The sequence below is a fragment of the Gopherus evgoodei genome, chromosome 1 (genome assembly GCF_007399415.2).
Source record: "Gopherus evgoodei ecotype Sinaloan lineage chromosome 1, rGopEvg1_v1.p, whole genome shotgun sequence".
Taxonomy (NCBI): domain Eukaryota; kingdom Metazoa; phylum Chordata; order Testudines; family Testudinidae; genus Gopherus; species Gopherus evgoodei.
In genome coordinates this window covers 343,262,443-343,288,742 of record NC_044322.1, presented here as the reverse complement: position 1 = coordinate 343,288,742, position 26,300 = coordinate 343,262,443, and the positions used below count along the sequence as shown (strand labels likewise).

General features: G+C 42.0%; 1 protein-coding gene across 3 annotated transcripts in view; it reads left to right on the top strand.

Moving 5' to 3' along the window:
- The window catches only part of GSAP (gamma-secretase activating protein), a 62,661-nt gene that overhangs the window by 14,428 nt on the left and 21,933 nt on the right, over positions 1-26,300 (top strand). For 2 of the 3 annotated variants that reach the window (XM_030555791.1, XM_030555871.1), the window contains exons 3-18: positions 340-393; positions 884-953; positions 1,328-1,384; positions 1,536-1,624; positions 2,013-2,082; positions 2,822-2,871; positions 4,761-4,865; positions 6,988-7,031; positions 8,437-8,522; positions 15,529-15,606; positions 17,019-17,096; positions 17,586-17,678; positions 19,524-19,741; positions 20,097-20,166; positions 20,960-21,042; positions 22,632-22,685. In XM_030555791.1, the coding sequence (XP_030411651.1) occupies positions 340-393; positions 884-953; positions 1,328-1,384; positions 1,536-1,624; positions 2,013-2,082; positions 2,822-2,871; positions 4,761-4,865; positions 6,988-7,031; positions 8,437-8,522; positions 15,529-15,606; positions 17,019-17,096; positions 17,586-17,678; positions 19,524-19,741; positions 20,097-20,166; positions 20,960-21,042; positions 22,632-22,685 (1,299 nt within the window). Of the gene's footprint in view, positions 1-339; positions 394-883; positions 954-1,327; positions 1,385-1,535; positions 1,625-2,012; positions 2,083-2,821; positions 2,872-4,760; positions 4,866-5,809; positions 5,869-6,987; positions 7,032-8,436; positions 8,523-15,528; positions 15,607-17,018; positions 17,097-17,585; positions 17,679-19,523; positions 19,742-20,096; positions 20,167-20,959; positions 21,043-22,631; positions 22,686-26,300 lie in introns of those variants that run through there. The other variant, XM_030555960.1, reaches the window with a different exon arrangement.

Sequence of the window (26,300 nt, the reverse complement as noted above, 5' to 3'; positions counted from 1 at the left end):
AGAGAAGTGAATTTCAGCTTATAAGGGGAGGCAGGTTCAGTTGTGGTGGTGGGTTGATCAGTTGTCACATGTAACTGTTCTAAAAACCAAAACCACAACAAAAAAACACAAAACACAGCAATCTCTCATCCCATATTTTCTCACTCCCCTTTTTTGGAGTTAAAGTAATAGAGCAATACGTATGAAACCAAAGGCCAGAAAATGGACATGAGCGAACGGGAATGGAAAGAATTGGTGATAGGAGAGAAGAGGGGGGTAATATTGGAAAGGAGAAAACAATGTTTAACAAATGTCTATGTAAATCTAGATAAATTGATAGTTATTTCATTTAATTTTCAGGGAAGTGGGAGTACCTACATTGGATTATATGATCCTCTTAATAAACAAAATGAGGTAAGGCTAATGCCACATGTAGATTTAGAAAGGAGAATATCTCTGCTTTCTAGGTTTTGATGCCCTAAAAAATGATATTCTTATGTCTGAAGTGTTTGTTTTGAAATAAAAGTTGCTGTTGTGACCTTTCCACACCCCAGCGTAAAGCATTCAAATAAAGTTTTGTAGCAATCTGTCTGCATAGCAATCTGACTTATTTTATACTGCATCGGGCAGATATGAATGCTAATAAGTTTTTAAAAACGGCTGAATTGAACATGTTTTCTAAAAAAAGTAGGGCTGTCAAGCGATTAAAAAATTAATTGCGATTATTCACCTACGAAAGCTCATGCTACAAAACCTCTGTTAGTCTATAAGGTGCCACAGGATTCTTTGCTGCTTGATCAGTGTTGTTTTCCTAAGGAGTAGAGACTTTAAAAATAGTTTGTATTAAGTGAGTGAAACAAACAAGCCACGCTGTATATTTAACTCAAAATTTATTTCCCAATAGCATCTGTATACCTTTGAAAAAGATCTACACATAATCAGTTGTTCGATCAACAATGAAAAGACATTACTAGGTAAGTGTCGTCTTTATCTCATTAAAATTATACTGTGTCATGATATAGAGAAGTTTTTATTTTACTAATCTGGATAAATTTAAATCTAGAAATAATAAGAAATATTTTACCTAGAAGCAGCTCTTGACTGTCTCCTTCTCTGCATTTTTAATGCATCTGTCACTAGAATATCTAGGTGACAATGTGATTACTGTGACTGCTCTTTTTCTTTTTAAACAAACTGACCACTTCTTAAGTTTCTGCATGTCTAGTACATCTTTTAAAGTTTGGTTCAGTGATGAATTTTCTTCTATTAGATTTTATGTGATTTGGTATTTGGAAATGTTCATTAAGATGAAATAGTGAATATACATATTTTGTTTTTTGTTACGTAGCAGTCAGTTTTCTTCAGTCAACAAAGGAAGAAAGAGTAAATCAACTACTGCAGCCAGGTACCAAAAATGGCTTATTTTTAATTGTGAAGGTAAAACCAACACTGTTATAGGGATTTTGCAACACTACTTTTGCTTGTATCCCTTATTTTATAAAATAGAACTTTATAAAACAGATTAATATAGTTTGAAACTTGTGTTCTTTTTGCAGTATCTAAGTGTTTGACCTTGCTCATTGAAATTCACCCAGTTAATAATGTAAGAGTCCTAAAGGCTGTGGATACCTGTATCAGAGTACAGGTAAATGATTCAACTATTCTGACTGTAGCTTTTCCTTTATTACTTTAAAGTGAAAAAGTAGGGGAATTTAAAAGTGCCAATATTGCATTATGTAACTGAGAGAGATTATGTTTTTGTAATATTTAGTACAATATAGGTAGACTATGCCTTTGATTTGAACTGGGTCTATTTTATCTATCTTGAATCTAAGATTATTTTCATAGCAACTAATGATGGTTTTCATCTGTAGTAATGCTGCTGCTGTTGTTTGTGGAGGATTATCAATGTGGCAGTCTGTATACAAAAATTATTCTGCTGTCCATAAATCTCTTAAAAATTATAAACAGCTTAGATTAGCTTTAGCAACAAAATCTCTTGGCCATTATTTTTACACAATTTCCTTTTACAGTTTCTCTATCCAGCTACAAACAGAAATCCTTTTCCAGAAAGCCATCTCTTACTAATTTCAGAAGATAAATGTAAGTATTTGAGTTAATATTTTAAATATATATTGCTTTTCTGGTTAAATATGGACATGCTATTATTTTGAAACACTGTAGACTACAACTATATTGCTAATTTGGCTTCAATAGCTGTTTTTATTTACTTATTTCTCCTTTCCATAAAAGGCAATATAGAAATAAGAAAGATCTCAGCCAATAATAATATTACAGATGCTATTCCAACAAAGGTATACTTTAATAAGATTGTTTCCAATATTGGAGGAATGGCCAATCTTGACTGTGTTCTTATTTTATTTTTGATTAGGTAATACATTGCCAATAAGCAGCCCCCCCCTTTTTTTTTTAAAAGAACTGAAGGTGAAATTATGCTTTCTCATATATTGGTATAATTTCAGAGCAGTTCTGTTGACTTAAGTAGAGCTACTCTTATTTTATACCAGTATAAATAGGATAAGACTTTGGATATAAATTCCAGAAATTAAAATGGGTGCTATAAACTACAGCAATGCCCTTACACTATCCATTGGCCGTATCTTATAGTCCTTACTCAGGGAAAATCTCATGATTTTGATGGGAGTTTTACCTGAGTAAGGACTGTAAGATTGGCCCATTATCGCACTTAATTCTTATGCCAGGAGTTGATTTTCTTGATACTATATGGCAGCTCACAACTTTCCAGTGGTTAAATTGGTTTTTGCTAACCATATTAACATAGTTTTAAAAAAATTGAATTTCAATATTTCTAATTTTAAAGATATTGAACAATTTCACATTCATGTTGTCACAGAAGATCACCACAAAGTGGTAAGAAACCAACTTTCTTTTGATGCTTTTATTGAAAAACTGAGGAAGACTAGCTTATATCCAGTTTTCTACTTGTTATTTTCTGACCTTTGTAAATTGTTGTTTTGATAATGCTTTAAACTATAACTACAACTGTGAAAGCTATATTAATAAATGTACAGATAGTATAGTAGGTTATTCAACCAGATACTTTGTAACTTTTGAGGAAATTTAGTCATCTCATTGCTTTCTCCTTAAGTCTATGAACTTGACCTTATCAAAGGGTATGTTTAGACTGAGGTTCACAGCTTCCCCAAAGCCAAAATATTTTGAGTGATAAGAATGGAGCTAAAGGGCTTTCACTCACCCTTGTGTTCTAGGACTCTGACATGGAGGAGAGTTTAGAAAGATGACCTGTAGGGAGGATGCATGAAGTAGCAACAAAACCGAATGATGCATCTAAAATTCAGTTTGAAAGTGGTGATGTGAATGCTTTGAATTATTCATTCCCCTGTATTTATAACATATGATATTATAGTTGCTAGTAGTAACATTAATTAGTGGTGCCATTATTAGAAGACTCTATACAAATCCACTAGTGTGTGTCCTATTTAAAATGAAATGCAATAATCAGTGTCAGTCTAATGCAGTTGTCATGTATTTGCTATATCATGAAAACCACAATTCATTTAATTGTGGCAAACTTAGGCGCCAACTTTCCCCTGCGCCGGTGGGTGCTCGCGCTGCCTTGCCCCTGTCCCGCCCCATTCCAACCCCTTTCCCAAAGTCCATGCCCCAGCTCCACCCCCCTCTCTGCCCCTATTGGACCCCTTCCCCAAATCCTCACCCGGCCCCGCCTCTTCCTCCTAGCGCGCTGCATTCCCCCCTCCTCCCCCGTCCCTCCCAGCCACGCGAAACAGCTGTTTTGCAGTGCAAGGGCTGGGAGCTGTGGCGGGGGGAAGCAGGGACGTGGTGTGCTCAGGGGAGGAGGCGGAGGCAAGCGGGGTGGGGAGCTGCCGGTGGGTGCTGAGCACCCACCAATTTTCCCCTGTGGGTGCTCCAGCTCCGGAGCACCCACGGAGTCGGTGCCTATGGTGGCAAATAAATGTTTCCCTTCCAAACCTATGAGTCCTTATTCTCAGTTACTGTAAGGCCTTTCACACTGCTCTGGTGGTGAAGAGGTGTCTTAAGGTGGATGCAATTTTTTAAAAAAACTGTAAGAGTAGGGAAAAGGGCTTTAGAGTAACTGAAAATCAGGCCCTTAGTCTATGCCAGTTTCTGTTTATAAATAAACTGTTTACCTGTTACTTGAAATGACGTCTTTCTGCATCTGCCAAGGGTAAACTTAGATGGTCCTAATCATTTCCCACTATTTTAACCTCTTCCCTCCTCATTCATCATGCGTTTGGAAAGAGGGGACAAGACTCCCTTTGGAACTAACAACTTTCCTCCTTCATTGGCTAATCAAGATTGTTGCAGTCAGTGCAAAAAGCATCTTCTCGCATAACCATTCTCTGCCCTTCCCTGGGACTAAGCTTGCCATCTATTCTCCCTTCCCACCTTCAAGGGACTTGGGAGGGTAGTTATCCTTTGTGATTTCCCTTCCCCTCCCAACTCTGCCAAACTATCCTTTCCAATCTAGGAACTCTAGATGCAACTTCCTTGGAACTAGCAAATATTTCTCCTGAACTGAACATACTGCCTCTGCAATGTGCCAGACCCTCTGGTTTACAGAGACCCCTATGAAATGAGTAAATAGGACATTTAAGCTACTTGGAAATATTAAAACAATCAGGCTGTTCTGTGTGCTGCTGTTTATCTTCTGAAAGCCTGAGTTGTTCGTCATCTTCATTACAGAAGAGTATTTGACTTATAGTGTTCAGCTCATTTTTTAAAATCTTTCCCTTCAGGTGATTCAAAACTCAGGCCAGCTCCCAAGAGACAGAGTTGCAGATGATCTCATTTGGGCACAATGGGATATGACAGAACAAAGACTCTTCTACATTGTTCCAAAGGTGGGAAAAAAATTGAATCGATGTGTGTTCTCATCTCTTTCATTTTTCTGATATGAAAGTTTGAGTTTAAAAATAATGGTGTGAGTTGGATTATTTTGGGTAGTAAGAAGAGCAGGGTAATGAAAATTAGAGGCCGAAATTAGATTTTCCATGCTATTGTTTACATGTGAGTATTTGCAGTGAGATGTAGTGACAGTGCTTCCCAGGTAACAGAGGGATTTTTTTTAAAGATAGTGCTGATGTACGTGATTATCTAAACCTATTATAGCTAGCACATGTGCCATAGGAATATGGACATGCCAATTTATGAGAGAATGTCATTTGCAAGCCAGGGCATATAGATGTAAGAAAGCATAGACCGTGTGCACCAACTGAGGAACGTTTCAAACCGCTTTTCATTCTGACTAATGGGAATAGCCAAACTTAGCCTAAGTTATGCATGAACAAAAATGAACTTTCAGAGCTAGTTCATTTGGGTTTTTCTGACGCCCTGAAATTAGCTGGAGTATTTCAGAAAGGATGAGAAGTGTAATATATAATGAAGAGCTCATCTCTATTCTACTTTTTGCAAGAGGCCTTTTGGAGATGTGCAAAATAATATACAGTTCTTAATAGCTTTAGTCTCTATGGAGCAAAAGGTTACTGAAAGCTGTTCTGTAACCTTCTAGTGGCTTTCGGCGTGTGAAAGAGGCGTGTGATTGGGTATTGCACAAGACTGTAACCAATTATAGACAGAAGATAGACAACTGATCTGGGACAGGAAGGAAGCATGTGTGCTGGGGAATGCTATTTGAGGGTGTAGTGTGTGGTTTTGGCCTTCTTTCTCATCCACTCGTTGCCTTATGCATGTTAGCAAATGGGTGAATGATGGACTTTCCAACTATCTCTCAGTCTGCGTGATGTGGCTCGATTTATTATAATAAAAGTCTCCTTCTTAATTTTAGGAATCAAGGAATATCTTAAAATGTGTCCAGTTTACCCTGATGAAAACTTTAATTTAATAGTAAGTCAAAGATATAAACTTGTCATATAGCTAGTCTGAGGGGGATTTAGTTATATATTTTGAGGGATGATAATTAAGTTATTCACAAGTATTTGTATTTGATATTTTTATTAGCATGAATTATTATATAAACCACAAACCTTGGAAATGTTCTTCAAAATGTAATGACCGGATTTTAATCTAAATATGTTAGTTACTCCACTGATTTTAGATTAACGTATAATCGTAGGACTGGAAGAGACCTTGCGAGGTCATCTAGTCCAGTCCCCTGCACTCCTGGCAGGATTAAGTACTATTTAAACCATCTAGAACATCTGTGCAATCCCACTGAAGTTCATGGAATTACTCTAATTTTAGACCAATAGAATTAAGCAGCACTTGTAAATCAAATTAGATGGAGAAATGAAGGCCTGCTCCTGCTCCCATTGACTTCAATGGAAACAAAATTGAGTCTACATGTCATTGAGTGTGGAGGGCACTCTGTAGTTATCTGGCCTGGATTCTTTATGAGAAATCTGAAATTCGTCTTAGTGCTCGGGGCCTGCCTGGATGCCCCTGACACATGGAAGTGGATGCATCCCAGCTAAAGGTTTGGTTAAGTGGTCTCTAGAGGATCTTATCTGAGGCTTCTGTGTGGGAGTGAATTTTGCTCACAGTGCACTGTAAGTTAAAAGGCAGACTGAGGGGTCCAGACCATGACTCTCTGCACCTCCCGCCCCCTTTACTTGAAATTCCTGTAATATTGCTGGCTTGAAGCTCAGCTGTTTTGATGTACTTCTCATATAAAGACAGTATGGCATTCCCAGTGACACAAATTTTAAGTTGTTTAAAATATGAAACTCGCCTTAGTTAGATTTACAAAGACATTAAACTTTTACATTGGCTTAACACAAAAGTATCCCATTCCAGAATTGTATAACCCCTACTGGGAGGGGGAACTATTTTCTGAGTTTTTGAATGCTTAAAAGGATCGAGTGGTGGTCAGTGAATCCATGTTTTCCTTTGTGAAATTGGTGAGTTGGATGAAGAGTGAATGAGCCTGATGTATCCTTTACTGGACTGCAAGACCAACCTTAAATACTGAATAATGTAGATGTGTTCTGATTTTTGGGTTAACAGCTTGAAGCATCCCTGGACATCCCTTTAAGAGACATAGGGTTAAAGTAAGTGGATCATAGAGTATTTTTTGTCTCATTTGTCAATATGTGTGTCTAAAGTTTGGTTTATTAACACATTAACTTCATTTGGCATTGCATGCATCTTTGCACCGTATGACCTGAATCCGTGTACCTGTTGTTGTGACCTGACTTATGTGGAGGTAAAGGGGAGGAAGCAGTGTCACATATGACCTTCCCCTCCTTCGTCTCCTTCCATGGTATGGGGAAGCCAGATGAGAAGTTTAACATGGTCACAGGTCCCTTCCCACTGGGAGCGGTTTGGCTGGAGAAACAAATATAGACTAAACCACCCTTCCTGGGGGATACAGTGTCCCCATCGAAATAAAACCAACTTTCCTTAGTTTCCTTCTGAGGTCACAGCCTCTCTACAGCTGGCTTCCATTCCATTTCTGGGATTCCTTTTCCAGCTACCGGGCTCAGCCCCAGGCTGGTAATTGGGCAGACCAACAGCTCATCTTTTGTTTCCATCTCTTCCTGTTATGAGAGATGATAGCTATTTATATACCCTTTCTCTTTCCCAGCATGCCTTGCAGTGATAGCTTACAGTTCCAAACTGTACCCCACACTAGCACTTCCAGCATGCTTCAGTACTAAGCAGAAAGCTGGAGCTTGGTAGTAGTGGACATGGAGTCGACCTTAAAGAACCAGTGCAGCCTGTTAGAGTTGTGATATAGTACTGAAGAAAACCAACTTCACAATTGCTAAAGCTCATCCGAATCTTTGTGGAAAGACTGAGAAATATGTCTGGAGGAGGACCATATTTTAAAAAACGATTTAGTACATAATTTACTATTGATAGATTGTAGCTAATAATTAACACTTATGCCATGTTAGATTTTTCCAAGATCTGTGAAAACTACAGACAACATTAGAATCTGAAAAAGAACAAAAATGCAGAACTGGTAACACCATAGAAATTAGCCCAATTCTGCTGCCCCCTTCCCTTATTTTGTGACTATTCCCATTGAAATCAGTGTGACTACTCATAGAGTAAGGTGCTACTTGGCATGAGTAAGGGTGGTAGAGTTGGGCTCCAAACCCTTTGACCTCTCAGATATGATGAGTGAATAAATTTGAGACCCTCCAGCATAATTTTCCTTCATCTTGATTCAGCTAGTGTGGGATTAAGCAGTATGGTACAATGAAGAAATAACTTGCAGGCATATGGGATGTTGCCTTTTAAAATATGGTTATGAAGCAATTGCTGCATTTTGACTACAGTCCCAACCCTAAGAGAGTAACAGAAACAGACCGATCAGTTGTTTCTTATGGAATGATTAATAATAATCTAATTCTTATATTTCCCTTGTGACCTTTCCTGGGTTCAATGTACTCTTTAAAAATCATTGTGGACAAAGAAATGTATTTAGTGGTCTCTATTTACTTCTAGATTTGTGAATTTTGGCTATGATTACTCTCAAGACCAAGAGATGGAACCTAGATCTCTGAATCTGCAAGTTTTTACCAGTAAAACAGGTAATTGATAATGAAAAACTGTCTTGTGATGATCATATGCTACAGATTACTACACTGAAGTGTAGTTGTGTAACTAATTACTAAGAAGTCTTAGGAGTTCATTGTTGTATGTTTATGGTGTGACGATGCGGTTCTGGCGGGACCCAACTGAGAGTGCCAATTCAGGACCAATTGCTCAAACAGGGCAGTCACAGCCCAAGGCTCGGGTTTTTCCACCTCTAAGGCAAACCAAACCAGCCAGACAAAAATGACTTCGGTTTCACCCCACTGGCTAACCACAAGTCACACAAGCAATTTCCTTAGACACTCTAGTCTCCCAGTATCACCACCAGTGCCACCCGTCCTGGGGATGAATGGCTATGAAAACCAACACCCCAGTAAAAGAAAAAGGTTCTCTCGATCCTAAAGGACCAAGCCCCAGACCCAGGTCAATATACACATCAGATCTTACCCACAAATCACGCTGTTGCCAATCCTTTAGAATCTAAAATCTAAAGGTTTATTCATAAAAGGAAAAAGATAGAGATGAGAGCTAGAATTGGTTAAATGGAATCAATTACATACAGTAATGGCAAAGTTCTTAGTTCAGGCTTGTAGCAGTGATGGAGTAAACTGCAGGTTCAAATCAAGTCTCTGGAGTACATCCCCTGCTGGGATGGGTCATCAGTCCTTTGTATAGAGCCTCAGTTTGTAGCAAAGTCCCTCCAGAGGTAGGAAGCAGGATTGAAGACAAAATGGAGATAAGGCATCAGCCTTATATAGCCACTTCCAGGTGTAAGAACACTTCTTTGTTCTTAGTGTGGAAAATTACAGCAAAATGGAGTTTGGAGTCACAGGGGCAAGTCCCTGCATACTTTGCTGAGTCACAAGGCTTATCTGCCTCCTCTCAATGGGTCAGATGTGTAGCTGATGTTCCTTAATGGGCCATCAAGCAGGCTAAGCAGAGCTAACACCAACTTGTCTGGGGTGTTTCCCAGAACTGCAGCACCAATTTGAAATACAGACAGTATAGAGCCAATACTTATAACTTCAACTACAAAATGATACAGACATACAGACAGCATAATCATAACCAGTAACCCATAACCTGGTCTTCGACACCTTATATGGCCCCCTTTACATAGGATTTGGTGCCACTACAGGACCTTGGTTGCAAACCATGTTCTATATGGTCCCAGTTTATATCAATAATGTCACATATGGCTAAACTTTTCCTGATGTATAGTACTCATAGCAGATCTTGGGGGAAATTGAGCTGAGGAAAGTAGTGGATCGCCTTTTTTTTTTTTTTTTGGTAGCTATCGTGATTTGTAATCTAATGACCATGGAAGTTCTGGAGTAACTAAACTATCCTGAGCCAGGCACATAGTGCTTGATCCAAAGCTTACCAAGGTCAGTGGGAATCTTTCTGTTTACTTCACTGGTCTTTGGGTCAGACTTCCAATGCAGACTACTTCAGATTGTTCAGCAGTGTTATTCAGGCCTCAGTCTCTTGAGCTAAGCCTACCAATTAGGCTGATCTGTGGAGCTGAGAACTCGGGTGAAGTCCTCATGCTTATGTTCACTGCTGCTTTCAGTCATTATGTGAAACCTGTCTTCAAGGGTAAAAAAAACCAAAAAAAACAGGCACACTAATACTTTTTGAGAGACTTACATTTCTTTAGATTTATAAAATCCTCTAGATGCCCATTGTATGCTCTGGGCACATCCTATACATTTAAAAGGATTGGTCATAAGTATCCATTAAGTCCCTCAAAGTCTTAGCTTTCCCCATCAATCCCCAAAGCCTAAAAAAGGTGGTGGGTTTCTCAGTGTGCCTGGCTCTACCAGACTCCAAGTCAAGCTTGCTCCTTTTCAGTCTGAGGTGGTGCCTGCTCAAGAATCTCTGCTGATCTCACCTTCTGCTGTAGAATGCAGAGAGACACATTCTATCTGAAGTAGCCAAGTCCCAGACCATCTAGGTTTATATAGTAGCATTAACACCTCAGACTGCCCACAGAAACTTACTGGCAGCTAGAGCAGATCCCCAGGCAGTGATGTAATGCACTTCCAAGGTGAAACTTCTCTTGCTAAGCAAATGAGAGCATTCTGCGCAACCTTCAGTCTCCAAGTGGTCTCAAGGTGTAGCCCCAGGTAAGTACATTGCAGCAAGCTAATATGAAGCTGACAAAGACCTGGATAATTGTTGCAAAATCTGTATCAGAGAGAATGATCATACCTTCTTCACCAGATGTGCACAGAAAAATGCTCTTGGCTGTAGATACTACCTGGGCATCTTCAGGAGCAGCCCAGGGTCTAACAACACATCTGAAGCGTACACCTGTGCTACAACTGCCTGGTCTACACTATAGCGTTAGGTTGATGTAAGGCAGCTTACGTCGACCTAATCATGTCAGTGTGCGCACTGCAGCCTTGTTCCCACCTATGTAAGTGCCCTGCTACACCAACATAATAACTCCACCTCCACGAGAGACATAGGGCTTGTGTCCAGGGCCGGCGCTACCATTTAGGCAGCCTAGGCAATCGCCTAGGGCGCCAGAATAATTGGTGGGCGCCGTTTTGCTGGAGGGGGCAGCAGGCGGCTCCGGTGGAGCTGCCGCAGTGGTGCCTGTGGACTGTTGGCTCCTCGTGCGGCTTTGGTCAACCGCCCGCAGGCACGACTGTGGCAGCTCCACCAGAGCCGCGGAGCACCAGACCCTCCGCAGGCACCACTGCAGCAGCTCCACCGGAGCCGCGGGACCAGCGTGCAGGGCGGCAAAATTGCCATGCGCCTAGCACCGGTCCTGCTTGTGTCAGTGTAGTTTAGGCAACGCAGCGTCCCTGTAGACACTGTCTTACTTACAGCTATTGGCTGTCATTCTTGTTCAGCGGAGCTATGAAATTGACAAGAAAGCTGGCTCCTTGGCTGGGCTGCTGCCTGGTCTCCGCTCCAAACCAGGTGCTACTCAGGCTCCCAGTTCAGGCTGCTGCCTGGGCTTCCCATTCCTTGCAGGGAGCCTGACGAACCATAATCCATTTAATGTGGATGTAAGATCTTAACTACAGTTTCTGTTAAGAACTTTTCATATAGGCCCAGAGTCCACAGCTTAGCCTGGGGCATGAGAGCTAACTAACCCCACACAGTGTGCATTTCTGTTCCTTCAGAGCCCTGCTCCCCCTGGGGTTCTGGCTCCCCACTCTGACCGATCTGGGCTGCCACCTAGGCTCTCGGCTCCCTACTGGGAGCCCCGTAGCCAATCAGACTCCAGGCGCAGATCTCCCTACTGGGAGCCGGCTGCCCCCCAGGCTCCCCACTCCCCACCAGGAATGGGGCAGCTGCATTGGGCTTCTTGGCTTCCTGCTGGGAACAGGGCAGCTGACCAGACTCCAGGCACAGAGCTCCCCACTGGGTGCAGCTGTGGTTGCGGTGCAGAGCCAAGAGCCTATGAGGGGAGGGCAGTGGGGCTCCCGGTGGGGGTCCCTATGGAAAGCCAAGAAGCACAATGCAGCTGCCCTGTTCCTGGCGGGGAGTGGGGAGCCGAGATGGGGGGAGACAGCCCAACTCCTGGAGGGAAGCCGGGCTGCTGGCGGGGAGCTGCGTGCAGGGCTGGGAGTCCTGGCTCTCAGGCCCGCCCCCCGCACGCCCTTTTAAGTCGGTGGAAGCGCTCTTGGTGAGGACATGCACCATCAGCAGAAGAAAGGCTGTGCGGATGTGAACCACTGCAGTAATTACTGTAGTGGCTGTAAGTCGACCTAACGTAGGTTGACTTAAGCTTATAGTGTAGACATGTCCTACACGCACATGCATAAACTGAGTACTGCAAGATCTTATTGCTGTAACCTCATTTTTTTATCACCCCACCTCCTCCCTGCTGTTTGTCTCTCATTCATCTAAAATTTACTTTGTAAACTCTTTAGGGAAGGGAATGTGTCTTCTGTGAAGTGCTTAGCATACTTCAGAGGCTACAAAACATTAATACTATGGTTCTTATTTGTTCGGTTTTAAACTGTTTCCAGTAAAGAATTGGCACAATTTCAAATGGAATATTCTATGCAATTTCCAATTTAATAAAAAACTGTTAGTGACCACAGCCTGTCTCAGCTCTGAATGAAGCCACTGTTTCTCTCTCAAACTTCCGTAGCAGAAGAAAAGTAGCCCTGTTGCTCATAGCCAGCGCTAACAAGATAGCATGTCACTAGACCCCAAAAAGCCCTGCTTACAAATTAGCTGAGATCAAACAAGTCTGAGAATTAACTTTCTATTTTCTGAACAGCGTTAATGATTATTTAACCATCGATATTGTCTCATGAACTTTGTGATTAGGTTTTTTTTTTAATTTGGAGATTTTATTTTCATTTTAGTTTATTGATCTTTCAGAAACATAGACAATAAGGTGGAATAAAAGACCCATCTCCTCCTCCTCCTTCACCATTTGTTAGCTAGCATATCGATGACTCTCCTTTGGCTGTGTTGTGCATTGAGTCTGGACACAGGATATATGCAAGACATTTATGCACAGTGACGCATTGTATTTGAATTAGGAGATGTTCTGATGCTGCAGGAGATATCTTAATGCAACATTATGGTTGAGATTCTACATGAACAAAAGGCAAGAAATTAAAGTTTGTTTCCTAGGGAAATGTAACTTTATGCATATATGGAATTGCATGACACCTTCTATGGTAATTTCAATGTCTTCATGTATAGTTGCCAAGTCGCAGGATTTCTAGTTGCTATTTCCTGACTCTTGTATGTCCTAAAATCTTATCATGGAGTTGCATGAGCAAAACTATATTTTTAAACTTTTTTCCTTTTTTGTTTTTTGTTTTTGTTTCTGGCTTTCCATCTTCCCTGCCATCCACCCCGTTTTCTCCTCTTCTCCCTCTTTGTTTTTGAAGAAGGAAGAGGAGAGTTTATCAAATATCTGAATGTACAACCTACTGATCACACTTCAAAAACAATTGGACCAAACTCTCCAGTGTAATGACTGCACTTCCACTAACGTCAGTGGAGCTGTGCTCATTTATGCCATTACTTTCTGCAGAGAATTTGGCCCAGTGTTTTGTGTGAGACTTACCACTTATGAACAGTGCTGGAGCGTAAACTCTGTGTTCTGTGGATAAACAGAAAAACTACAGTACCGTTTACAGCTTGACCACTAGCAACGTGTGTCAGTCGTGCAGGGACCGCCAGCTGTGGCAAGAAGATAGTTCAGTTTATGTGTCACTTTATATTCTGTCTTTGGCCTCTCTACTGAGATTGCTAACATGGTATCAGATGTGGTGACCTGTCTACTTGCAACTGAACTGAGACCAATCTCCCTTTATCTAAGTCACTGAAAAGCATTGGATGGCAACTCTCCTTGTTCACTACCAACCTCTGAGAGATGAAAGCATGTGTATCCCATTAGAGGTCTACTGAGCCATCCAGTTCTCTGATCACATTTGCATACATATGCAGCAATGCATTAATCTGAATACAGGATCATTAGTTTGCACATTCAATTCAAATTGTGCAGTTTATAGGGCAGGGTACTCCACAGCACACTTTGTCCTTCCCAGCATGTGAAAATGAAATTGGCAGTGTGGAAGGGGAGACCATGGCAAGAAAACAGCACTGGAAGAGGCCCAGAAAAGCCACAACCTTATTGCTGTGGCCTTATGCTGCCGCTTTAAAAATTTTGCATGTTCCATAAGGCCCCAAATGATCAGGAACACCCCATCTATTTATGTTTCAGTACCTCAAATATCCAAGCAAAATTCTATCAAACTTACCAAAACTATTCAGCACTCTGGAAACAAACATGAATTTTAGTCAGAGGAAATTCTCTCTCTTGCCCCCTCCTGAAAGTTAAATGCCTCAGCCAAATATGTAGCATTACTGGTGCAATGCTATAGTACAGCTTTGTGCTCAGAAGTTCTAGGCACTTTTAATAAAGTGAAATCTCTTGAGGTTGGATACTTGTGCTTTTGATCAGTGTACTGTGCATCCATTTGCATTATAAAAGTGTGTGTCTATGTGTACATTTATCTATGTCTTTTGACAGCAATATCTTTGTTAGCAATACATTTTTTTAGGCACTAAATTATTGGCAAAGGTAACAGCTGTATATACAGTTCTCTCTTCTGCTCTCCCAGTTGAATTGGGCCAGCATGGATTTGGGGCTGCTTGTAGCATACATTTCAAAAGTAACTGGCTAAAGTAAGAGGACCAAGGTGTTTAATTTGTTTCCTATTTTATCGGATCTGGAGGGCAGGCTACTATTAGGTAGGGTCAAAATAGTCATTCTGAATGGGGGTTGGGTGGGGGAATAAGGTTGAGGCAAACAGTAATTTACCATGGCTGAACTGTGCTTATGGAAAGGACAAATTTCTCTTCTAACAAGGAAATAACACTATACTTAAGGAAGAAAAGTCAGGATTTCTCTGAAGCATGAGAAGGTACTAGCAAATATCCTTTAGGCCAGGGTTAATTCTGCACTTGCAGCAGAATGGTGAGATCACTAGACCTTTACTTTGTGTATTCTGTTTTGCACAGTGAATTACAGCTTTGCATCTTGGCAGCTTTTAATAGATAATCTCTAGAAATCTGGGCTTGCTGTAGGTACAGTGGTTCAGATGGTGCTAGAATGTTTTCTACAGCAAGAAGCTGAAAAATGCAGTTTCCCTGAGTTAGAAGGATTTGCTGAGCCTTCAGAATCCAGACCTGCATTACAGTATATTTTCTCCTTCTCTTCCTTGTCTTATTATTCATACTCAACCTCTTTGCCTTCTTCCTCTTTAGCTAAGAGGAAGCTATTACCTTGATGTATGTATATTTCTGTAGTCTTGGAAGTTGTTTAAGAATGTTTTAGACTAAAGATAACAAAGATGCTTTTTCTTAGTTTTTAGGATTGGGTTCTGCAGCCGATATCCATCTTTTTAGAAATATAAAGTGGATTGGCGAAGGCAGACATAACTTATTGAATGAACAAGTCTGATAACAAAACCAACCTCCATTTCAATCGCTTTCTTTTTATTTTTTTAGGAAGTTTTTGTCTGTGTTGTAGTCAGGCTCCTGATATTCCGAAGGAGGTCACGTACTCAGTTTCTTTTTTACATAAAGGTACAGTTAATCTGTTTTGTTCTATTGTTCTTTCTTACTTTATTTTAGTGTGTCGTTTTGTACCAAGTGTCACAGACTAGCTTACAAAATAAACAGCTACATAAAGCTGTAGACTGTAGAATACTCTGACCTAAACTTCTAAGTCTGGGTGCCTGCAGTTAGGCTGCTAAGTATATATCCCTGTCATAGACTTCCAATGGGATTCTGGGCAAGACACTTCAACCACAGTTTTCCATAGGTGGCCATAAGTTGCATGTTCTTCATTTTGGGGTGTCCACTTTGAAACATATGCAGGCAGACTTTGAGCAGCGCTGAGCACTTACAGCCGCAACTGAAGTCAGTGGGAGCTGCACAGAGCCCTGTGCGGATGCAAAATTCATATCCCTGGATGTGGATATCCGCAGATATAAATCGGTATCTGCGGAGCTGCAGGGCTGTACTGGGAACCGCAGCACGAAAGCAGCAGCCTGGCAGGCCGCTGCTCCTGAGACCCAGCACCCCACGCCAGTAGCTCCTCTGGTGTGGTTGGTACCGCTCCCCATCTGCACCCAGCCTCGCCCACTGGGGCAGGCACCAGGCTCATCGGTAGCTGTCCCTGGTCCCGCGGTGCAGTGGGCAGAACTGGGGGCGGTACACCCAGCTGCATCCATGGATATAAATTTTGTGTCTGCACAGGGCTCTGGAGCTGCGGATGCTCTGTACCTGTGACAATAAGGCACCATGTGTTGGAGATGGAACTGGTAGTTCCTAGCTTGAGTGTCTAGGGGCGCAGGTCAGCCCTTATTTTCATGGGCATAGGTGCAGCTCTCTGACTTCATTGAAAACTAGCTGTATAAGTGAAGCTTGCAAGAAGGTTAAGAGGTGACTTGATCACTGTCTGTAGGCAGCTACATGATAAACAAAAATTTGATAATGGACTTGAGTCACAGGTATAACAAAAGCCAATGGCTGGAAGTCGAAGCTACACAAATTTAGACTGGAAATAAGGTGCAACTTTTTAACAATGAAGGTAATTAATCATTGGAACAATTTAGCAAGAGTTGTGGTGGATTTTCCCTCACTGGCAATTAAATCTAGATTGGTTGTTTTGCTCTAGTTCAACCAGGAATTACTTCAGGGGAGTCCTGTGGTCTGTGTTATACAGAAAGTCAGCCTAGATGATCACAGTGGCTCCTTCTGGCTTTGTAATCTCTGAAAAATTAACCCATTAGTTCTAAGCCCTCCTTGGTAAGAACAGAGACTAGCATTTCAGTCCAGGCGGAGGAAGATTTGTTATATCCCATGAGAAATATAACATAGTATAGACAAAGAATCTCAGAAGTTCTGTGGTTTGGATAGACTTGCACTGCTCCAGATTCTCTCTCTATAGTTATAATTTGCATAAAACAGATGTTTCATGTGTGTCTTTCCAGGTTACAGCAAAACCTTTACAGTTGCTCTACAAAGAACAGATTACCCACAAGTGAAGGAAGCAGCTTTTTTGAATCTTGGTAGGTTGCTAATGTAGCTTCTTTTGTTTCCTCTCCCCACTTTGAGAAGGGAGAGATATTGTTAACCTCCAGCCTTTTGGTGGTCTCGCTCCTCTTCATAAGAGAGACATAAAGCCCCCCATCCTTTCATAAGTTATGTTATTTGCTACATTTTGCAACTTACTTGACTTCCATTTTTGGCAGTTGATATTGCAAAACCTCGTATTGTCAGTGAGCAACTTCCTCTGAAGTTGACTGTACTTCTCTGGAGATCAACTAGTATAGTGCTCTTGAGTGGCATGAGCCTTTCACATCCTCCCCTGGAAACCTGAATGTATAGCTTGTATTTCCTGCGTTAACACTGCAACTGCTATTAACCAACCCTGTTATATCTCCTAGACATAACCTGTTCCAATAAAGAGAATTGGGCTGAGAATTCATAAGTCCCTGCCTCCCAAAGTAAATATTTTAACAGTTGCTCAAATTGATGGCTCTTTTTATTTTGAACAGACTATTACGTGGCTGTTTATTTGCCTGGCCACTTTCTCCATCTCCTCAATACTCAACATCCTGACCTGATGTGCTATAATTTGTTTCTGACAGGTACAGTAAAACTTTAGTACTTTGAAGTCTTTAGCATCTCTTTTATTGTTGGCTTTGGTGGAGACGCTTGAAAATGTTCAGCTCCCTTTGGAGGGGAATTCAGTTCATTTTACTGGCCTCACATCTGCATTACTGTACATTGTTCTCTGAAAAGCCTAGAAGATAGGGATCAGGCAGAATAAGACATGCATTTCTGGCACACTCAATTTTAAAAAGAAATGATGAACTTTCTTCTTTCATCCATGACTCACTGTTAGCATGTTATGAAATGAAAGAAGACTGTTCAGTGAATTGCATTCTCTGCCTCTGTTTAATAATCTCCCATCCCCCTATGCATGTTTATGGATGCTCCAGTATTCTCAAATTTCACATAGAGATGCAGATTTGATTTTACAAAAACTCAATTGGAGGAAGGAAATGTATGTATGTGCGAGTGGAGTGGGGAGAGGAAATCTGCATTTCCTTCACCTGATCAGAGTAATGTAATTTGTTTTGAAATCTGAAAGGCTCATTATTTCACTTCCACATAACAGTACTTTACAGGAAATGGGTTATTTTTGGAAACAGAAGGCCTTTGTTTGAAAACAGAAGGCCATTTTTCTGATTGGGTAAAAGAAAGGTAGGCTGCTAGGACTGGTGCAGCTCCGACATATGCAGCAATGTCAAAAAGAAGCTAATAGCTGGGTGGAAGTGGGAATATAAGTAAATATTTTCCTGCAGAAATACCCGAGGTAGGTAGAAAGCATTATTTTATTTTCTGCATGGTGGGTGTGATTTCTGATGCAGTGGGTCTGGAATTACACTGGAGAAAACTGGAGTAACTCAGTGGTGAATCAGTTCCAGTATATGCAAAGTGGTTTTGGTTTGGGTTATGTTTAAATTTAGTGCTGCAAAGCAGAATCTCCCTGTTGTTACAGTTTGGCGCATGATGCTGTTTGGATGGCCCAGTACAGTGTGAGCATGTTGTTCTGAGTGGCCCAGACTTACTGCATCATAATTGGTACAGACTAACTCACTCTATTCTGTTATTAAAATGGTAGCCATCTACAGTAGTGATTCCAATTCAGGCAAGAGGTAGATACTTTGTCTCTCCCTCCCCCAAATAGAAGGGATTTGGTGTGCTACTGAGGTCCTGGGCAGTAGAGGTAGTTGCTTACACTGCTGAATGGATGCTTCTAAAGTCAGTTAAGGAATATCATTAAATGAATCCCATCCAGTCATTTTAAGCTTCAAGAACAATGGCCAGGAAGCAGTGAAGACTGAGGGCAGGTCTGCACTAGAAGCGCTATATTGGCACAGATGAACCAGTGCAGCTACACTGCTGTATCGCGCCTGGTGAAGGCGCCACATGCCGATGGGAGAGCGGTCTGCTGTTGGCTAATTACTTCACCTCCATGAGAGGTGGAAACTATGTTGACGGGAGAGCATCTCCTGCTGACATAGTACCGGTGTGGACAGTGCTTATGTTGCTGTAACTAAGTGACGTAAGTTACATTGGCTTAAGCGGTAGTGTAGACCTACCCTAAGTGCCAAGACATAGTGGTGATCTGTCCTAGGGAAAAATCTAAGACAGGTAGGGCCTGATTTTCAGAAGTTCTGAGCACTTGCATCTCTCGTGGTCTTCAAAGGGACCTGTGGGTGCTTAGCACTTCTGAAAATAGCAGGCTCGTAGGGTGAGGTGGGAAGTTAAAGCATATGAGGGAAGAGAAAATGAACGAGGGGTGGATTATTTCTCACCATTGGAGACCATGAGATCATGGGACGTGGCAGAGGGGAGAAATCTGTGGTAAGTGGAGCGTATGTGCACTCAAAGCCCTTTCTTCCTTTAAACCCACCCCCCTTCAGGTGAGGACGCGAGAATCAGCATGCTGCACCAAAGTTCCATCCAGTCCCTGTTCAAGTCAGCTGTCTGGGACCGCTGCTCTGGAAGGATGTTTACTGTAAGAATAAATGAGAGCTCCTTGATGCAATTCCTCTGGAACAGCAAACTGGACAGTGATAGACTGGCAGCGCTGCACTGTGCTCTTCTACATGTCAGAAGTACAACGGATTTGGAAATGCAGGTAGGAATATAACTTAATTCCATAAGTTTCTTGATATTTACTTATTCAGTGCTAAAAAGAGTGTGCTGGGTGCCTTACAGGACAAATATAAAGACAGGGTCACTGTTACCATCAAACATTTGTATAGTGGTAGCACCTAGAAGCTGACCAGGTTGGCCCCAACATGCTTCCAGTTTAAAGGGTATAATGTTTCTTTTTCTGAAAATATAGTTTGATTTAGCTCTGTGTCACTATTTTAGGCACTGAACTGCAGGCAAAAGGTGTTCATTGATTTGGACTGTTCCAGAGTCTTTCATTTGAAGATAAGCTTTAAATACAGAACTGTAATGAACTCTCCATTTTTTGACTTTCACAGATTATTCAGTGGATTTCTGAGAACCCGTCAGTATGTTCTACATTTGACCCCTTGCAGGAATTTATCATTGGTAGGTGTTTTTTTTGCATTGCATGTTGAACTACTCACTGCACATTTTTGCTTAAAGTGAGACATCAGAAGATAAAGCCACACAACTGCAAACTGACTCTCCTGCTGCTGCTGCTGCCTCATCTTTTTAATTGTACTCATGGTTGATTGAGTCAGCTGTTGTACTGCTGTACTCGGTTGCTAATTGAGAAGACAAGTACATTGCAATTCTGGTTTTATCGCAATTTGTACATCTTTACAAATGTGATTAGCTACCTAGTTGTGCAGGAAGAGAGATCCATTACCATTTTGCCCTTTCATGCGCCAAATTCTCTGCCTAGCAGGTGGCTCGAATAGCTGGGATGTGTGCCAGACAGATGAATAGAAGGGGAAGGAGTAATTCTCCTTTAGCCTCAGCCAGGTCACGGAGCCATTCCAGGAAGGTTGCTTCAGCATAATGGCTGGTGTATCCTGTGACATTTTCACATATCAGCAGACCCCCTGGCCCAGCCTATCTGAGTCCTTCCTCCTGTGTGTCTGTTCAGGGGACCCCGGCTAAGCAGCTGACACACCCCTGCACAGCTATCTGGAATTCCTTTCCTCCCTTTGTGCAGTGGAGTCATATCAGGTTCCACTGCTAAGGAAGCTGCTGCAGTGGCAACATCAGGATTTGTCCCTAAACAATTAATTGACAGATTAGTGAGGGAAAGGGCAAGTAAAAAGGAAGACTATAAAGCTTTTTCTTGGTGACTTATAACTTTATACAACCCTTGTCTCTGTAAATCTCTCTCTCTTTTTTTATTTAATGCATTCAGCTTCCTTATACTGGGCAATGTGTCCAGAGACTAGCAAGCTGGATAAACTTTTGCCATATACGTCATTGCTGTACTGGAATGGGGTAAGGAATCAGCGGCTACGAGCACTAATAACTTTGGGAGAAGGTTTTTATTCTTTCTAACATTTGTCATAAGACCTGTTTGCTTTTGGAAGCAAATGTATTCTTTTTGGAAGATGATCTAGTGCAGGGGTGGGCAAACTTTTTGGCCTGAGGGCCACATTGGGGTTCCAAAACTGTATGAAGGACCAGGTATTGAAGGCTGTGCCTCCCCAAATAGCCTGGCCCTGCCCCCATCTGCCTCTTGACTGACCCTCTCAGAACTGACCACCCCTTCCCAGGACCTCCCACCCCTAACCACTCCCCTGGGACCTCACTCCCATCCAACTCCCGCTGCTCCCTGCCTCTGACTGCCCTGACCCCTATCCACATCCCCACCCCTTGACAGGCCCCCAGGACTCCCATGCCTATCCAACACCCACTATTCCCCATCCCCTGCTCCCCCCCGAACCTCTGCCCCATCCAACCGCCCTCTGCTCCCTGTCCCCTGACTGCCTCCCAGGACCCCCAGCCCCTTATCCAACCTGCTCGCCTCCTTACCATGCCGCTCAGAGCAGCAGGACTGACAGCCACGCTGCCCGGCTGGAGCCAGCCGTGGCGCTGCGCAGTCTAGAGCATTGGGGCAGGCTAGTGGCTCTCCTAGCTGTGCTGCCCGAAAGGAGCTCACAGCCCTATCGCCCAGAGTGCTGGGGGCATGGCGAGCTGAGGCTGCAGGGGAGGGGCTGGGGGCTAGCCTCACCGGCCAGGAGCTCAAGCACCAGACAGGACAGTCCCGTGGGCTGGATGTGGCTTGCAGGCCGTAGTTTGTCCACCTCTGATCTAGTGGCTTGTTTGTCTATTTTATACCCGTTTTATCTTACCTAGACTTAATGTGTCATAGTTTTCAGGAGTCTTTATTTTTGGTACATGCGTTTATGAAATGTCAATGACAACAGCTATGATTCCATTTATGTAACTGTTATGAATGATTACACTGGTTATGGTTTTTATGTAATAATATACCAGTTATTGTGTGCCTGTGTGGTATTTATAATGGATGCAGAGTAACTTTAGTCACCAGGATCCTGCAGTTTTTTCCAATAAGTAAACAATCTGGAGAGTATTACCATTATGTAAGTTTTATAGAGAAAACAGCATTGGACAGGTCTACACATGGGTAACACAATCACCAGCCAATCCAAAGTTTTCCAGTCTTCGGCCTTCTCCAGTAAGACCTACTGTCTGTCATTAACACTAATCGTTACAAAAGTTCTGGTGAGCTGGCAGCTTATTTAAATATTAGTTACTTAAAACTTCAAACACCACACGCACGTTTACTTTGCACTGTGTCGGCTGGAAACTGTTTATCTTGTATACTAGATCTATCAAGCTACTTTAATCCTGACAGAGAAGACCACTTTTCATCCCAGCATGGAGAGAAAATAGTTCCCATACTTCTTTTGTGCAAAGACGAATACACTGTCTTGGGTAGCTAGATTACTGCCCAGAGGAAAATGATCTGAAATCTTCACATTTTTATGTTATAATTTGTTATATCTGTTTGTATCTTTTAGACAAAATTAATGTTTTAATTTCCTTCTATTTGTTTATAGATTATCCCTGGAGTAACATGCATTACAGACATCATTTCTTTACCTGAATTAAAGGTAAGTCCCTACATATGATGGTGTTGCTATTGGTAGGAAGGGTGTGGGTTGTCACTTTCCATATAAACGTTACTGTAATCCACATGTTACCTGAAAATAAGGATGAAGAAAGAATTGCTCTAGTTTAAGTAGCTTTTATGGTTGCTAGAAACATGAATTTTCCAGACAGATTTTGCTGGCTCAGAAATGCACGGTAGTTTCTCAAGTCTTTGCCCTTTTCTTTTGGAAGGACATTGGCTTCTGCCCCAGGTGCCTTCCCGTTTGTTTGATGTCTCTTCATTCTGTGACCGAAGTTAACATGAGGGAAGTTTCTTTGCACTGGGGACATGGGGGATTTCTAATGTACATCCCCTCTCATGGGGGTCATTGGAGGTGTCACTATGTTTTCGTTAGGGATGTAAATACCGTTTAAACTATTAAAAATATTTTGTTTAAACAGTTAACCAATTAAGTGGCTGGGTCTGCTCTGGCCAGGCAGCCAGCAGGCCGGGGGGTTAACGGTTAAAGCAGGTTAAATGGTAAGACTAATGCTTACTGTTTAACATTTTACATCCCTGATGTTCATCAGCACCAGCAGGTCAGGATTTTTCCTTTCATTTTGGCCATGGTACCCTGCACTTGCATTGTTGTGATCATTCTGGCCATGCTGTTCAAAAAAAGTGTCCGTTTCACCTAAACAAACGAATTGCATGGGTACAGGTGGGTATGGAAAAGGAGCTGAACCTGGTGAACATAAGAATGGCTATCCTGGGTCAGACCAATGGTCCATCTAGGCCAGTATCCTGTCTTCCGACAGTGGCCAATGCCAGGCGCCCCAGAGGGAATGAACAGAACAGGCAATGATCGAGCGATCCATCGCCTGTTGTCCAATACCAGCTTCTGGCAATCAGAGGCTAAGAACACCCAGTGATGGGGTTGCATCACTGACCTTCTTGGTTAAGAGCCACTGATGGACCTAGCCTCCATTAATTTATCTAATTCTTTTTCGAACCCAATTATACTTTTGGCCTTCACATCACCCCCTGGCAATGAGTTCCACAGGTTGACTGTGTGTGTGAAGAAATACTTTGTTTGTTTTTAAACCTGCTGCCTATTAATTTCATTGGGTGACCCCTGGTTCTCAAGTTATGTGAAGAGGTAAATAACACTTACTTTCTTCTCCTCATCATTCATGATTTTACGATATCCCGTCTTAGTCATCTTTTTTCCAAGCTTAACAGTCCCAGTCTTTGTAATCTCTCCTCATACAGAAGCTGAACAGGGTATAGTCTTTGGCAGAGGAAAAGGGGGAAAACTGTCTGTTCCTGTATTTGCTATGAAAGCTGGATTGATGATTCCTTCATGTCCCCTACCCACCACTGCCTTCAGCTGAAGTCTTCACTTTGTCTGAAGGTTAAGAGCACTTGGCAGTTTGGAGAACATGACTGTAAGGACACTGGCAAATAAAGTAGTAGGATCTGTGCTGAATGTTCGGAGAATCACTCTGACAAATAACATAGGAGTGATGTTCAAAGTGCTGGGAACCCAGCATGTGAGCAGAGGTCTCTTGTGGGAATTGTATTCTGGATATAGCTTGCTCTGGAACTTGAGAATATTGTCAAATGGAATAACTTAAGTCAGAAGTGCTCTTACTCCCCACATGCTCATAACTAGTTTAAAATTTCCTTTTTAACTGGCTCTAAGGGCCCGATTTTCCTGGCATCAGTGGGATTGCTCCTGATTTACACCAGGGTGAGTGGAGAATTGGGCCTACCTGCTTACCATTGATTTCACTGAGAGTTAATGACACTTGGGAGATCAGGTCTTGAGATGGATCTTTGGTCACCATGTGCTGCATGTGCTCACTGAGGTCAAAATTAGCAGGCTGTTCAATTTGTCTGAGATTTAACCTCAAGCATCTGGGAGCAAAGGTCTTTAGCAGCTGCAGTTTTCGATTGTGAAACTCCTTTCCTACTTGTGTCTACAATCCTAAACAGAGTGAGAAGGATAAAGTTAAACTAAAGACACTTATTTGCTGTTGCTTTTGACTGCGAGGTGCTCTGACTTTTACGTGATGCTAAGATACAAATCCTCTGGGTCAAATTCAGTGCTCTGTTCTGGCTTGTTTACACTGCTCCAATGATACAAAACCACCATAAACCCGGTTTCATTGGCCAGTTAGTGGGGTTCTAGGTGGTTCTTGTTGCCCAAGAGTGAAAAAGCAACCAGAACATAGAATTGAATCTGGCCCTTTATTTATTATTTCTGCAGTCTCTCAGGTGCATGAGGCATTTCACGGACACGATGACATCTCCCGACCTGATGAACTTTCTATTTAAGGGCCCCATGCCCTTTGTGAACTTCTGAGTGCTCCCAGGGAATTCCTCCCCATTTGAGGGTGCTCCACATGTAGTAGGAAAATGAATCCTAAATTCAGCAGCCTACCAAGGGATAACAAACACAAGGCTTGGGAACAAGGGGTTGTGAGAGAGGCCAGGATCACCACTGTAAGCTCATGGAATATGTTTGTTTGTGTTATATAGAAATCTGATCAGTTTCTTTGAACAAGTTAATATATTTATGCTCACTCATGTTTTAATCTGTCAGGAAGAGTGGGATAAAAGTCTATGCTGGAAAGCTAACTGGAAGGAAGAGCCTTGAAGAATTTGAAAGAAAAGAATGAGGCACACAGAATCGGCAAGGGGGCAGGCATCGGAAAAGGCCGTCTCATGGCACAGGGGAGTGACCCAGCCTGCTGAGCAGGCAGGGAGTAAGCATTGAGCTTTGTTGCATATTTACTTAATGCCTCTCATCGCAGTTAGTTATACGTCTTCCACCACCAGTTAGATGGTAGCACACAGATACGTACGATAGGCAGTGAAGAGCACCACGGTAGCCATTCAAAACTGCAAGAGGAGTTCAGGCAAGTAGTCCTCGCTATGTTGGGTAAATATAGTCTGACGTAACTGCTCTTATGAAAAGGGCCATGGGGTTTTTAAGCCCTCACAAGCAGGGAGGACCTTTGGTTTGACATCTCTGAAAAATGACATCAGCAGTAATACAGTTTCAGGCTGGGCCACTAATCCTGTACTGTCTGGTGATACAGGGCAGCCTGCAGAATGAACACCACTTCCACCTGCATTATGGAGATCTCTCCTCCAGTTCTTACCCAGCCTGACCCTGTTTCTTTCTTTGGACAGGCCAAAGAAAACCAAGACTTTAGGCAACAAACAGTCCTTTATTTTAACCTGGTGACATCTTAAATGAGATCAAAAGATGCTGCGGGTTTTAGTTTTCAGTGGCATCAAATTTTAATCTTAAAAGTTGCCACTTTGTTATGGACTCGCTAGACAAAAGCAGCTTTTCGTCATGTTAAACGAGGGTTTGTATGGCTTGAAAACAATGCAAGGAGGGACTGGCAGGAGATCCATAGGGTTGTGCAACTGCAACTATCTAAAGTGGTCACTAGATGTCATCCTTGTTGTATATTCTGACTGTTAACCTGACAGTAACACTTACGCCAAAGAAATACCGTAGTAATATGTTGTAGAGTTAGTTATTTTGCTTATTTACTACCAAAAATCTCAGTCAATTGTGTTAACCTAAAGTGTTTAACCTAATTAAACTATGTTAAAA